General features: G+C 38.4%; 1 protein-coding gene across 1 annotated transcript; it reads left to right on the forward strand.

Moving 5' to 3' along the window:
- Window positions 1–2,544: 2,544 nt before the first annotated feature.
- On the forward strand, window positions 2,545–14,492 carry LOC136425445 (alpha-N-acetylneuraminate alpha-2,8-sialyltransferase ST8SIA3-like). Its single transcript, XM_066414299.1, has 7 exons — window positions 2,545–2,851; window positions 9,774–9,833; window positions 10,409–10,612; window positions 11,379–11,528; window positions 12,539–12,739; window positions 13,165–13,371; window positions 13,948–14,492. The coding sequence occupies exons 1-7, from the start codon at window positions 2,697–2,699 to the stop codon at window positions 14,306–14,308; spliced, it is 1,338 nt and encodes a 445-aa protein (XP_066270396.1). The 5' UTR covers window positions 2,545–2,696; the 3' UTR covers window positions 14,309–14,492.
- Window positions 14,493–14,655: the final 163 nt, after the last annotated feature.

Below are 14,655 nucleotides of genomic sequence, written 5' to 3' on the forward strand. Positions count from 1 at the left end.
CCTTGAGACTCAGACATTTGGCTAGCGCTCAACCCCCTTCTTCTCTAAGCCAATTAGGGTCACTCTATCATGAACATAGGGAGGGGGGTATGGACTATTTCCGTAACAAAACATTTCAAATTGCGTTGTGTTTTTGAAACGAATCACCTCTGAAATCTATTTGACTGCGTGTCAAAATTTTTTTTACATCTTTGGTAACCTTGGTGTCATCATTTTCAGAATATACAAAAATAGTTCAATACACCCCTATTCGCATGCCTTTAATGGTATAGACGTCAATGCCGTGCGATGAAATACAACTCCCGTCCGCTTTATTTCCTATAATTGCTGCATTCTTTGCTGCGCGTTTTTTTCCACCACAAAGACTCGTGTGTGAGAACAAGTCTGCGCTTATTACAGTACAGCACGGGAGAGAATCTGTGGAATCTTAGCGACTAAATCTTTAGACTAAAAGAAATTCTTAGGCTTCAGTCCCACGGTGGTGTTATCTTGAAGTTTAGCGCGTCAAATTAAGCTGTGCGATGGCTTGAAACCTGAGAAGAATTATGGCAATGTGACCGTTAGTTTTGACGCTGACTGTACAAGTGAAAACAGGTAAGCCATTTTGTAAAAATGTTATGTTTTGATCCGTGTGTGTGTGTGTGTGTGTGTGTGGAGGGGTCTTTTCTATCATTTTAACTACGCCCTATAGTATGGATATTTCTCTCTGTACTTGATGGGAAAGACACAATCTTTCTATCGCTTAGGTCATAGCATGTCGATTTTATGGATGACATTCTCTCCAAATCCAATACTAGAGTGTTTTAAAAAATCGGCAAAAGAAGATACCTATATTTTCAAAATAGAGACCTTAGACGTTGTAACAATAATTGAAGCCACAAAACATGGTATCACAGCAGAAAGTGACACTAGTGTTAGTATCTAGCCAACCATCCCTACAACTACACTCAAGGCTACCTCACTAGTGTCACTTCTACAACAACAGTCATGGCTACAAAACTAGTGTCACTGCTACAACTTCCGAACTATTTTAACTTATACAACTCCATTCATAGATACCTCACTAGTGTCTCTTATACATCTACACCCGGCTACAATATATATTTTTCAATTTTGTTATTTTCTTAATTGTCATGCTGACAGGCAAAAGTCAATGCACGAGCGGATGTCATCGTTAGAATTCACTTTACGTTTTAAATGATACATAGGGCAAGGGAATACGGCTAACAATGTATCCGGAAAACCCGTTTACAACAGGCTTTACCAAATAGGTCATCTTTTCTTTCGCGACAAATTGGTGAGAAACTTCTCCGCGCGATTGTACAGAGGTCTTACGTGACTAGCTCACGCCTCTATCTCATTACAATTGTGTATTTTTTATGAATGAAGTGACGAAAAGCAGGTTAACGGCACAGAAAAGATACATGTGAATGGTGATTGCGTGACCCCAAAAAAATTGTAAGAAAAATGTCTATCGAAGAATAGAACGTATTTATCACAAAAGCGAGACGTCGGTATCATTTGTTCACTCAACGTCTCTTCAGAAAAAATGATTATCAAAGAATAGAACGTCTTTACAACATGTACGAGATGTTGGCATCACGTGTTCACTCAACGACTTTTCATTCAGACATATCGGTGTTAACTGTTTAAATCTACAGTCAAGAGTCCTTTCGAATTCCCCCCGTCATGGCGTATAGTTTTGATTGAACAAAGTGCCAAGAATAATAACTGTCATCCCAGACGGTGTTCCCTGACTGTTCTGAGTTGTTCAGGTTAAAATACGGTGACACTGGACGTACGGTTTTCGGTGTCGTTTGATTTTTAGCGAGGCTCTGCATACGTCTGACATAGTTGACCATGGACATACCAAAGGATCTACGCAGAATCTTTCTATTACAAGACAGCTGAATTCTGTACGACAGTGTCCCAAATTTCCTATACCTGTGGTACGACGAATGTTGGCCGGGCCAAGCTATAGCTTAAACACGAACACTGTACAGACTGTATATCTCAAGAGCGATGTCCTGGAGTTGCTTTTGTCGTGGAACCACAATTTGAAAATTTTCGGCTTGTCCTTTTTTAAAGCTATTTACGATACAACTCACTAGCTTATAGGTAAGGCCAAACAAATAATGTGATGGTTGACCGCTTTAAATTAACGGTCCAATGAAATCGTATCATAGATTGTGCAAGAGGGGACTATTCTGTGTCAATCGTTTTGATACGGTGAATACTTCATGGTCGACGGGCAAGTGCTGAAAAGGGAGAATGCTGACGTGTCACTTTAACCATTCACAGCAAAAAGAGATCGCTTTTAGGATAAACTGTGGTACTAGTATTCTATGTGTTTACATGGACATCCAAGAGAGACATTAGATGTAGATATTTTTGTTATATTTCATCACAATACGTAAACACATGGTTCAAGACTAAACGCCATTGTGAGCAGTAATAATATAAGATTTTTTGAAAATTTGAAGAAAAAAAATGACATGACTACTATCGTCTAAGTTAACAGGTGCGGCCTATGTATTCCAACAGGTGGTACAGGAGAAACGCCTGCTCTGATTGGTGCAACCTACCGACGCCGTGTGAAACGGAGGTCGTGGTTGGCTGAGACCGGGGTAGCGGGACCGCTAGGTGAAAGTGGCCAGGACCGCGCCCCGCTAGTCAGTTCGTCGGGGGAAGGCGCGATGGCACTGCGCGGCGTGCTGCGGTACATCGCGGTGTTTGTCGGCTCGGTTTTCCTGGTGAGTCTTCTGGCAATGCTGCACAGAGTCCATGACACCGAGAAGGTATCGAAGAAAAGTGGGAAAGCCACTTTGGGAGGAGGTACTGGTACATTAAGGTAAGCTATAACATACTATGTTATACCATGAATCCCAGATGTCGTCCATAGAGTCCGTATCTGCGTACTGTACCTATTCAAAATCTCAACGTGTGTTCATCCGCGATTGTACACTAAGAAATATATATTCTTACGATATCATCTTAAATCAAATGATTAAGTATAAGTTAAATCGTGTATTTGTATATAGTACGGATTACTTATGACGAGTTAAAAAAAGAACCAACATTTAGAATCACATCTCAGTTGAATTGCCTAATATCAAATGAAAAAAAAGCAGTTGCCTCATAAATGCTTTGATAACGTAGAAATGACACATAAAACAGTTTTTCTCTTTAAAAAGCATTTTAAGTAAAATATAGTGCTGCTAAAATAATTTTTGACATGATTTTCAATTCAAAATTATACTTACATTGTCAAAAAATTGAAGAAAGATGTTTTTTGAGATCCATCATTTCGACATTCTTGGCGCATGGGCCACAAATTCTGTGTTCTACACTTTCATATAACTGTTTTCATTGAAAAAGAAACATTAAAAAAGCTTCCCTAATTTTGTTATGCATTTGTAATACATATACCTTGTTGTTTGTTTACACAAAGTGATGAATAGACATTTGATAAAAATATCAGATGTATGTAAACATATCAAGCACACATTGTCATCATAAGAGCACACATCTTTCTTCAAAGACTTCAATCAAAACACTTGTGCATAGAAGAGAGGCAATTAAGTGTGATGATGGGTCTCTTTATAAACGATCCGCACAGGTGTATTGTATGTCATGAATGGGCTATGATTGCCAGAGGTGCTCTTTTATAAGTGGGTGTTTATATTAGGATAACATCTGTATGTAGCATTGAAAAGGCTCCCAGAAAGAAATGTTGAACAGACACTCGTATGCAGGTACGCTGTTTCTTGGTATGTTGGGTTATCAAAGAATTGTTGTGTCAGGATATATTCTACCTTGGGAGATGAGTACATTATGAAAACAAGTATTGTGCTGCTTAACCCATTCATCGCTAAAGCCCCCCTCTCACTGCACCTGCAGCACGCTGTCGGCGTCGCTGCGTCCTAAACTGGATTTGTGTTACCCTTGACTGTATAATGAGAATATCATTCAAAACGTACAAGTATGACCAAGAAGACAACAAAATACACAAAGCTTAAAAAGATTTGTTTTTGTGGATGAAAATCGTTGACTGCTTTGCCAGCGTGCCACGGGTCCAGTGAGAGGGGGGCTTAAGTACCAGACTTTATAAACAGCCTCTAGAACTGGGATGGTTTAAAAAAAGCCACAGGACAGAGTGACCCTGTCACAGTGAAACAGATATTCATAAAAACATGTTTTGTTTTTTCAAATCTCTATTTTCCCAATATAACATTTTCCTCATGTTTTACATTATTTTTCTTCCAATCTCATATGCCATGCATAGCTAAATCACATTGCATGTGTCCATATATAGCGGTGAGTTTAAATTGGTCTGTGTGCCTGAGGGAGCTGCCTGTAATGTAAACAAAACTAAAACAGCTGAACGAGTTGAATCATTCAACCGGACAGGTGCTCAAATAGAGGGTCGCTTCGCTTGCACAATTGTCCGATGACTTGTCAGAGATCAACCAATTAGTGAGGATGACTACAGGCATCACTGAGTTGTCACAATGTTTCAGGGTGATGTTTTCGTTAATGGACAATTTCATCTTTATAAACATTGACACTTTGCAAAGGGATTTAGTTTCAGGAGTGGTTTCAAGGAATGGTTGAAGTCGGCAAGAACTTAAATAGAGTAGAATTATTTGGTTGAATTTTGGCCTCAGGTAATAAGGGTGTAAATTGTGAGCATTAAGTCACTGTATACACAGATCAGCAAAGGATAGGTCACTGAAAATGGACAATGTGGTTTTGACTTACAAAGAGTCATTGTGACCGTTAGACTTTTAGTATAACTACTTTGTGTCGTTATATCAAATGATTATCAGGTAGAGCACGACACAAGTATAGACTGATAAAGGAATTTTAAGACCAGCAGAATATTTTCACACCAATCATGGACCCAAATCAAGAGAAAATGCACCAAATATCACAAATCTTTAATCCTTCTAATATCAACTAAATAACGCATTTCCACACCTTTTTTTTTTAAAGCAAATTGGCTTTTCCACAGTCTTGCACTGATTAGTCCTATTCCCCAAATTTCTTTGAACAGTTCTTTTAGAACCGTGTGACTACTGTCAAATTTCATCTGTTACCCAATTAAAACCTCACACCAATTAACTTCAGCATATTGTACATGATGTATTCTTCCAGCCAGGTCTATTAAATACCTATTTCCTTTGGCAAATTTACTCCCAATTATAAAAGTATCGTATGATCTAAGTCACATATTATGTACACATGTGCAACCATCAAACAATAGCGGTCTATCACTTTACTGAACAACTGTCGCAACATGACAAATATGAGCTTCTTATGTACAGTTGACAACAGTGGGGGATGTTTGGACAATGGCGGTTCATGTCATGTTGGGTTTACCCTTAGGACTTACCTGTTTAGACAGGGAACACCTTAATGAGGAATGTAAACAGGTGAGCAACGTAAAACAAACACCTCACCTGCTGAAAGACTAGCTGGTAATGGGCTGTGTAGAAGTAAATGTTGGGACGACTACGTAAAAAGGAACTGTTCTTTTGTACGTTGTACTGTTTCAATTGAAATTTAGGGCTATTGAATTCTAAGTTCAAGGTTGGACAAGTGCAATGACCCCATTCTTAAAAGTTATTTGGTACAAGACGGCTTTATTTTTGCTGTTGAGCCCCAAGCTTAAGCTGGAATACAGTAAAAACAGTGTGTAAGTGACTACTCAAGGAGACTTGAAAAAAAAATGGTCACAGTGGACAGGTGGTCACCATACAGTAGACAGGATCCCTAGTGCTTGGGTCAGTGGGGAAAATAATCTATGGGACCACCATAAGTGGCCACAATGGCCATGCAGGTGGTGAAAATGAAAAGGCAGGGCTCGAAATTCATTTTTGGGAACAGGTGCACTGGCACAGCTTACCTAGAAATGTAGGTGCACTGTTCCAATGTTGGGTGCACAAAAGTGCACAGTAATATGCACCCAGTATTTTGAGCCCTACAAAACGTGGGCAGTTGTACAGGTTGGACTATAATCCAAGGTTCCATGGTAATGCCATGAAAGCTGAAGTTTACCAAAGTGCTATATGGATAATCCAGCTTTTCCAATTTTTGGAAAGCTGCTTACATGTGACGTTATCTGCATTCAAAGCATTTTCAGTCTGAGTTTATCCTTTTTCTACTCCTGCTAGTGGGTTATACATTTTCTCCTCATTCAAGTTGATTCTTTGGTCAATGATTTGTTGCGTACGAAACGTCTGTTACAAATACCATTTGAATGTCATTGGGGGAAAATGACCTTTAATTGTTAAATATGTCACCCTTTCTTTTTGCAATATGTTTTGAATGCAATTATATCAATGATTGCATGTTTGTTTTTTTCGAAAAGATGGTACATATGAATACATTACATCTATTAAGTACTACAGAACAAATGGGGCTTCTTGTATATTCTATACATGTTTTACATCTCTATATGGCTATGAGAAAATCACCTTATAGTCTTAAAATCCTCTTGGGAATGTGTTACGGTGTGTTACCTTGGAAAGTAAGCAGCTTTTGTCAATCCATATCCTGATTATATTAGAAGTAACGACATTAGGACAAAGGATTTGACATTGGAATGGGCGCATGCTCAGTTCAGCTCGAGAGTTGGGTCTAAATTCCGTCCGATAATTGTTAGGGAAACATTGGTATGATGTTTTGTCTATACAGGCAGGATATTTGGGTGAGAAAATTCAATATTCTGGAACTATGTAGGAATTTTACAGCAAAGACTTATTAGGCAGGTCACCTGTACATGCATACATGTATATGGATGGCTAATGCTAAACCTTCTAACTACAGAGTGAGCCTTTTGGTAACATAAAGTGGTATGTCTAACATTGATGATATAGACAGAGAATTTCTTACTTCCTAGTGTGTTCAGAGGTTTTGTTTTTGGTGAGTCTGTTTCTGATTTAGTTTGTGTGACCCTATAGTAATTCTAATACAATAGAGTGTCAGGAAGTGAAGGGGAAATGGTTTAATCACAGAATTTGAGGTCCCTGCACTGGTTTTTGCATGATAGGTACATGGGGCCACTGACAGGAAGTCAGGTCAAAGGACCCACTAGAATAGGTTACTCATTTCTTGTCTTCAATCTCCAACTATATGTACCTCTGTTGCTTGCATTAGATCTTAGACCAAGGAGGATAACCTCTTTGATTATTAATAGATAGAATCAGAGGGGAATTTTCAATGATAAATGAAATTCACAAAAGCTAAGAATATTTCACAGGTACATAGTCAGTGAGATCTTCATTAACTCTTATTCTGAATAGTAAAGAATGTCATTTTGATTGAAGTTGGTGGGAATCCACAATCATCAATGTCATTAAAAAAACTTAATTATCAATAACAGACATCTAATATTTGTTCCTCTTATACCAAAGGGCCATACAGTGGAGACATGGGGTCATCAAGCACACAGTCTTCATTCAATGATCCTCCCTCTTGTACACAATGCCTAGACTTAACAAACTCAGTGTTTCGGACCATTACAGGTGTACAGTCTGCTGTAAACACATCGTCTCTGTATAAACATATCGCACTAAATGTCATTGCTTGAGAGGCATTTGACCTAAAAAAGTCAAATTTTTTAGTAGCTCATAGTACATTGAATTTGAGTAGAATTGCCAATTCTGAGAGAGAGATCAGGACGATTTTGCCCCTTATAACGTACTCAGCCCAGTCAACTCGGCCCAACACCCTGGTTAACTAACTTAAAGGCAGGGTTAGGGTTTGGGTATTGGGCTGCATTGACAAATAAGGGTTACGCATGTAAAGGTATATAATGATTCTAAACATCCAAGTGTCCAAAAAAATAATGAAACATTTCTGGTACTACTTGACTACATTTGGGATACCCTGACAATATAATGACATGCACAGAAAACTTTCCAGACTCTGATCTTGTGATCTTTCAGGGTTTTTGGACACTTTGAATTCGGCCTTTTACCAACTTGACCCATGGCTAAATCAGACCAAGTAGTCGTTTTTTGTGTGTTTTTTTCGTTTCAAGGCACTAATCCTAATATAACAACACAAATATCTACTTCAAGTATGTGCACCAGTGCAATCACGGCCAAAAATCAGGAGCACAAAAAAAATTGCACTGTGAGTATAGACAGCCCTGTGTGCCCTTGTATGCCATTTTTGTATAATTTCCCCTGACCCCAAAGTCAGTGAACCCCTGCCTGTGTAAAATCAATCTTCTCAGCGGTTTGACACCACATGTTCCCTGTAATCCTCAGACTAATTACATCAGCTGTCTTCCCCTCAATTTCCTTTGTGTTTGTTTTGTCTCCATGGCAACAAGACCAGCAGGTAAATGATAGAGAAACGGCAGGCCTCTCTTACTAACTGGATCACATTTTGGTCTTCTGTTCACAAAAGGAAAACACTGTCGGCAAAACTAATTCAATCAAAATAGCTAAAAACCAGCAACTGTCACTGTCTCTACTAACGTTTTGTGTCGTGAAGTCAGGATAGATTTTAATCATATTACTGGCGTTAGAACTAAAAATAAACAATAAAGATATGTCAACTTTTCAATTAGCAATGAATCTCTCGTTAATGCCGTGAGAAGGGATCTAAGCCATTGGTATTTTGAAGCTCAAGTTCAACAAATCTTGCAGTGAGAGGTTTCCCCCAATCCTACACCACCTTTGTGCAGTTTTATGTTAAGACTGACAGGTGCTCCGTGCATAGATTATACATACATCATGATTTGTAAGACTCTGTGTGCACTAATCCATCGTGCTGACAGGGGATTAAGGAAAAGGGGATTAAGAAATCTGGTGGATTTGCAGGGAATATGCCTTAAAAGCACTTAAGACTATTGCTTGTTCTTTAAGTTTACGGTGTCTGAATGTATGAATGCATGTCAGTCTTGAGTCAGGACAAATTTTCTCAGGAGTCAGGACTTTAATCTTGTTAAAGACATGGCCTTGACTAAGGTCATGGCAGTAACTGGAGTGTCTTCTAACATGTAAATATACCATCTTAACTGATAGAAGGTGTTTGTTTGTTTGTTTTATTCAGATCTCCATTAGTGTACAATTTTTACACTAATCTTCCTGGAGTCCGCCTACATTAAATACAATTCTATCAAATACAGGAACAATATAATTGAATCAAGTACAGGAAAAAATACTAATACAATTGTTAAACAATTGAACAAAATCAAATATTATGAACTTAAAAGTGAGCGGAGAGGTCAGAGGTCAACATAAAATAAGGAAATCAGTGTTTTCTGACCATATCTCAAACTTCGCAGCAGTTCTGCCAAACTTTGAGGGCTTTTCAATTAACAGGTGTCAGTATTGTTTAAGTTACAGTATCATTGCCCATGTCAGCAAAACTGAGCGAAATTGATTGATTTTATCCCATACATAATGTTATTGCAAATGTTGAAGCTTCTGCGTTTTTTTGTGCTTTTTTGCGGTGACCTCTCAACCATATTTCATATGACACTGCTAATATGTAAAAATGATAAAATTAGTACAGTCAATTTTTCAATGGCATATTCAAAAAACCACAAAACCCCCATTTTCTCTGCAGTGTAATAAAACCAAACGAAAGTGAATGAATTTACGCTGACACTATGAAATTGTATAAAATCACTTTTCCATGATGCAATATTGTGACTTTCATGAATCTATTTATTGAACAGCTGCAGACTCTATTTGTAAACATGATGTCATGTACTAGGTTCTAATTGTTCCATTCTATTCTTGTTTCCTCAGACAAATCACCAAGGAAGAGAGGAAATTAGAAAACCAGGAGCATCTCTACCTAGGAGACAGGTGACTTTATCATTGTATCTGTACACTGTACATGCAAACCATTCACTACAGTCAAACCTGTGTATAGTCAGACCATTCAAGGACTTGAAGAAAACAGTCACAGTGGACAGGTGGTCACTATCAAAGGGATTCTTAATGCTTGGGTCAATGGGAAAATAATCTAAGAGACCGCCAAAAAGTGGCCACAGTGGCCCTTATTTTACATGCAAGGGTGGTCACAGGTTTGACTGTTTTCCTGTTTTACACTTCAATGTCAGTATCTTGTGGTCTTTTCTCTAGTGTGTAACATCATTTTACATTTCCAGATGTAGAGTTGTTATGCACCAAATTCTGCTAGGATAAAGGTGATCTATTGATGCCCCCTGTCATATCTCACTGGTATTGCACACTGACAGTCTGATTTAAAGTTTTCAACGTAAAAAAAAGGAATCAGGTTAATATTCCTCAAGATGAGGCTGTTGTAACGTGCTGGAGGCACCCCCTCAAACACGGGACCCCTATTTTACGTCTCTTCTTAACGATTAATGACTCAATGTAGCCTTACTAATCATCTTCCTGTCGTCTGTGTGCCATAGTGATGACAGCTTTGCAGTGCAATCCGCCTTCAACGCCTCGGACTTCGGAGAAGACCAAGACGAGACGCTGATGACCAATCAGAAAGCGCCTGTGTACGATGGTGATCCTTTTGACGAGGCGGTGACCAGCGAAGGTGTGCTGGTCACTAAAATCCCCAAACAGCCTCCCTGGGCACTCAACATGACAGAGGTGGCCATGGCAAAGTAAGAAAACTTTTGCCGTAAATTCATTTATTTTCATAGGCAGACAATGTAAATTGTTTTTCATGAAATGAATGTCAAAATACAAAATGTATTATAGATTAATTTGTTGCAACCTCCCTGGACATGACGGAGATGACCATGGCAAAGTGAGAAAACAAATCAAATACACAAGAACCAGGAAATTCAATTGGTGTTGTCTTGTGCATAATATATATTTACATGTACATAGAAGCAAAAAATTACTTTCACTGCTAAGCTATTTATTTTAATCATCCAGAAAGAAAATCTTAAACAAATATGCATGCAGTATTATATACAATGCTAGTTACAACTAAAAGAATCACATGCAGAACTTGGCAGACAAATTGCAGTCTATTCTCTGGTTCATCAGCAAAAGGTTTTGCATCCTGGTAATTTGACCTTTTCCCGGCTTCCTAACCATTTAACCAGTACAAATTTTGGCACCAAAAAGGATACCTTAGCACAGGCTTAAGGTTAAAAACTCATTTTGTAAAAAATCCTCAATAACCTGTTCATGACCTTATCCATTGAGAATGTTTTATAAGTAAGTTTATTGATTCGTTCATTCATCTCTAAAATACATGGCAGCAGAGGATGCTGAATTGCGTACTACATTTATTACATGTGACAAAATCTAACATAAATTTAAGAGACTATCACTATTCAAAATCTAAATCAAAAGAACAAGTACTATACAAGCAACAAGTACTGTACAATTATATGAAATAAGTTGTTTTTTTTCCAGGAAAGGCCTTCGGAAGTACTTCAATGTGGTGAAAAGAATAAGTCTGACCAAGAAGGACGTCCAGCCGGGGACCATCATGCACTTTGACCAGTCCCCCGAGAACTACGTCTTCTCCATCTCCCCCATGTTGTACGACCTCTTGCCCGAGAGGTAAATCATAATTTTTGCCAACAATTTCATATTTTCCATGTACTTATTGATAATGATAAATAGATCATTGCTCTTAAAATGTTGCTCTTAAAATGTACTCCACATGCAGGCTGAAATATATCAAATTTCAATTTGGATGATTTTTGCTAAAAATTTATCTTTGTAATACAATGCTTTAAACAAAATACTGTATTCCGCATGTTCTTTCGCCCTCTTTTGCTATTTTCGAGGGTCAAACTAAAACCAATCTTATAGATAACCCTACATTTTCCCAATTTGGTAACTTTGCATTTCTTTGTTTGCTACTTCTCATTTATAACTCCACATTTAATGCATATCCATCTATGATTAACCAGTTAGTTATCATAATGGTAGATTATTTATTGTACTGTGTTCTCACCATATTGTTTAATTTAGTTATTACCCAACTTATCTTTTTGTTAAATTGATTTGTCTTAATTGTTATAATTTGATAAAGAGAGGCCTTTACATATTAAGCATAAGCTTTCGGCTTTCCCTAGCCTGGAATACAAACCTAATATAGCTCCAGAGTCTCCTATTTGCGGAGAGGAGACTCAGGAGCTATAATACATGTAGGTTTGGATTCCAGGCTAGGACTTCCCTGCACTGTTATATTTTGATTTGTATTTGATGTATTTATCACTCTTGCTACAAAAAGACTTAATGCACTTGATGAGGAGTTCTGGGGCTCCCCCATTCATGTGCAAGCACGTCCAACCCCCATATGATGGGTAATAAAAGACGTAAAATTGGAGAGAGAGAGAGAGAGAGAGAGAGAGAGAGAGAGAGAGAGAGAGAGAGAGAGAGAGAGAGAGAGAGGAGAGAGAGAGAGAGAGAGAGAGAGAGAGAGAGAGAGAGAGAAACTAGAAAGGTTGTTATTTGCTCCTCCCCATGCAACAATGGATGTTTTGTAATGATCTAAGCTACATTTATTTGAATGTGTCGTTCGGAGTGAAATATAACTGTTACAATGAATAAACAATAAACAGGTCACCACTACAAGGCATGCACCACCGGAAGTGCGCCGTGATCGGGAACAGCGGGATTCTGCTGGACAGCGGCTGCGGAAACGAGATCAACAAGGCCGACTTCGTGTTCCGATGCAACTTTGCGCCAACGAAGGGGTATGAGAAGGATGTGGGCACCAAGACTAACTTCACTACATTCAATGGCAGCATTCTGCAGTACAGGTGAGTTTGAACGTCACTCGTTTTAAATGTGGGTGTTCTGACAATCCTCAATTGTCAATTCAATTATGGTAATTACACTGAACTTGAGAAGTCAATTACACAAATTTTATGATATTATATATCAAAGTAAATTTGAACATTCCATGCATTCAAATATATTACTCTTGAAATATACTGCCCATGCCAAAAATGTCAAACTCCAATTTGCATGATTTTGGTTAAGAATTCTGCCCATAGATGTATCACATTATGATCAGCATGATGTATTACCATACTAGGATATCTTACTTTAACCTTCTCCCTGCTGCCTAACTCTGCAACCGATAGGGAATTGTGTGCCAAATGGCTACTTCAGAGTGCTAAAGGTTAAACAAAATCATATTCCACATGCTTCTTCTGCAAGATTCCCTCTCTCTTTCTGGCAGATTCAAGTACCTTGCCACAGAAAAGCAGAGGGAGCAGTTCCTAAAGTTTGTGCAAGCGCTGGGGGACGCCATCTTCTGGATGCCCGTCTTCACGTACCACACCAACGCCATCCCAGTGCGCATCCTCACAGACTTCTTCTGGGAGAACCGCAACAAGACGGACGTCAAGTTGGCATGGCTGGGCAATGCCCTCAAGTGGATCAATGGGTGGGTCATTTACATTGTTTAGGATTTTGATACTGTTCCCCAGTGCACTCTAGCAGTGCTGTTCTGAACTGCAGCTTCTGTTTGTTTCAATGTTGTGGTGACATATTTTGGTCTTCAAACTTGCTGATCAGGAGTTCAATATTTGGGCATATCAGAGTTCATAAACACAGTAAAGATTTCTTGAATGGGAAGGGATCTAAAAAATCTATCATAGATTTTTAAGTGCATAAGCTAAAATTTCAAAAGTCTATTCTTATAGCTAAAAATCTGCACAACACGGTGCTGAAATGCCATCCAATTGAATTATCCAAATGAGTCAAAGAACTGGATGTCATCAAATGAAATAAAAGTAGTAGATGAAATGGCCTGACTTTCCTATGTATTTTCTGTGATAGGGTTTCTACCCTTGGACTTCCCTATGGTTTGAGTTAAAGACATACCAATTCTCTGTTTTCATTGCACCTTTACAAATTTTACACAATTACAAAATACATTTAGAGCAGTCACACATAAAGCAACATAAAAAGCTTTACAAATGCAAAATAATCAAACAAACAAACAATCCTCTTTCCACAGATACTGGAGAGTGAAACACCAGTTCAAGGCTTACCGACTGACATCCGGAGTGTTCATGTACACCGTAGCTCAGGCCATCTGTGACGAGATCCATCTCTACGGCTTCTACCCTTTCCAAGAAGACGAAGAGGGACATCCCATCCCCTACCACTACTATGAACCCAAGGAAGTCAACCAAACTTACAGCAAGGTCCACAAAATGGATGCAGAAAATCTGGTCCTCAGAGATCTCCACACCAAAGGTGTGCTGAAACTAACGACGAGAAAGTGCGAACCACAGGGTTCGTGGGATATCGACAAATATGAAAAAGTTGGTCCGTTTCCTTACAGAATACCGCCAAAGATAAGAACAAACCTATAGTATTCTGACTTGGAAAACTGTGTTGCCAAAATAAGGACTAGGATATCAAAAAGAGTTTTGTCTTCAGGAAACGAATTTGAAATTTGTAAATCCCAGTGGCCATTATGATGTGGAAAGCTCCAGAACTGAAGAAAGTTGTAATAGTTGAACATGTATTTGTGAGTTCAGGGTGTTTGTTATTGTACATCCATGTACATTGTATGTAATAATAGCCAGGCTATGAAGTTGGTGTATTTTGTAATAGCTATGTTTTAGTGAGTATTTTTGAGATGGGAAATTAAAAGGTTGCAATCATGGTTAACTGTTGTTTTTTAAGAGTAAACTTCATGTTGAGATGTTTTGAATAT

The sequence above is a fragment of the Branchiostoma lanceolatum genome, chromosome 19 (genome assembly GCF_035083965.1).
Source record: "Branchiostoma lanceolatum isolate klBraLanc5 chromosome 19, klBraLanc5.hap2, whole genome shotgun sequence".
Taxonomy (NCBI): Eukaryota; Metazoa; Chordata; class Leptocardii; order Amphioxiformes; family Branchiostomatidae; genus Branchiostoma; species Branchiostoma lanceolatum.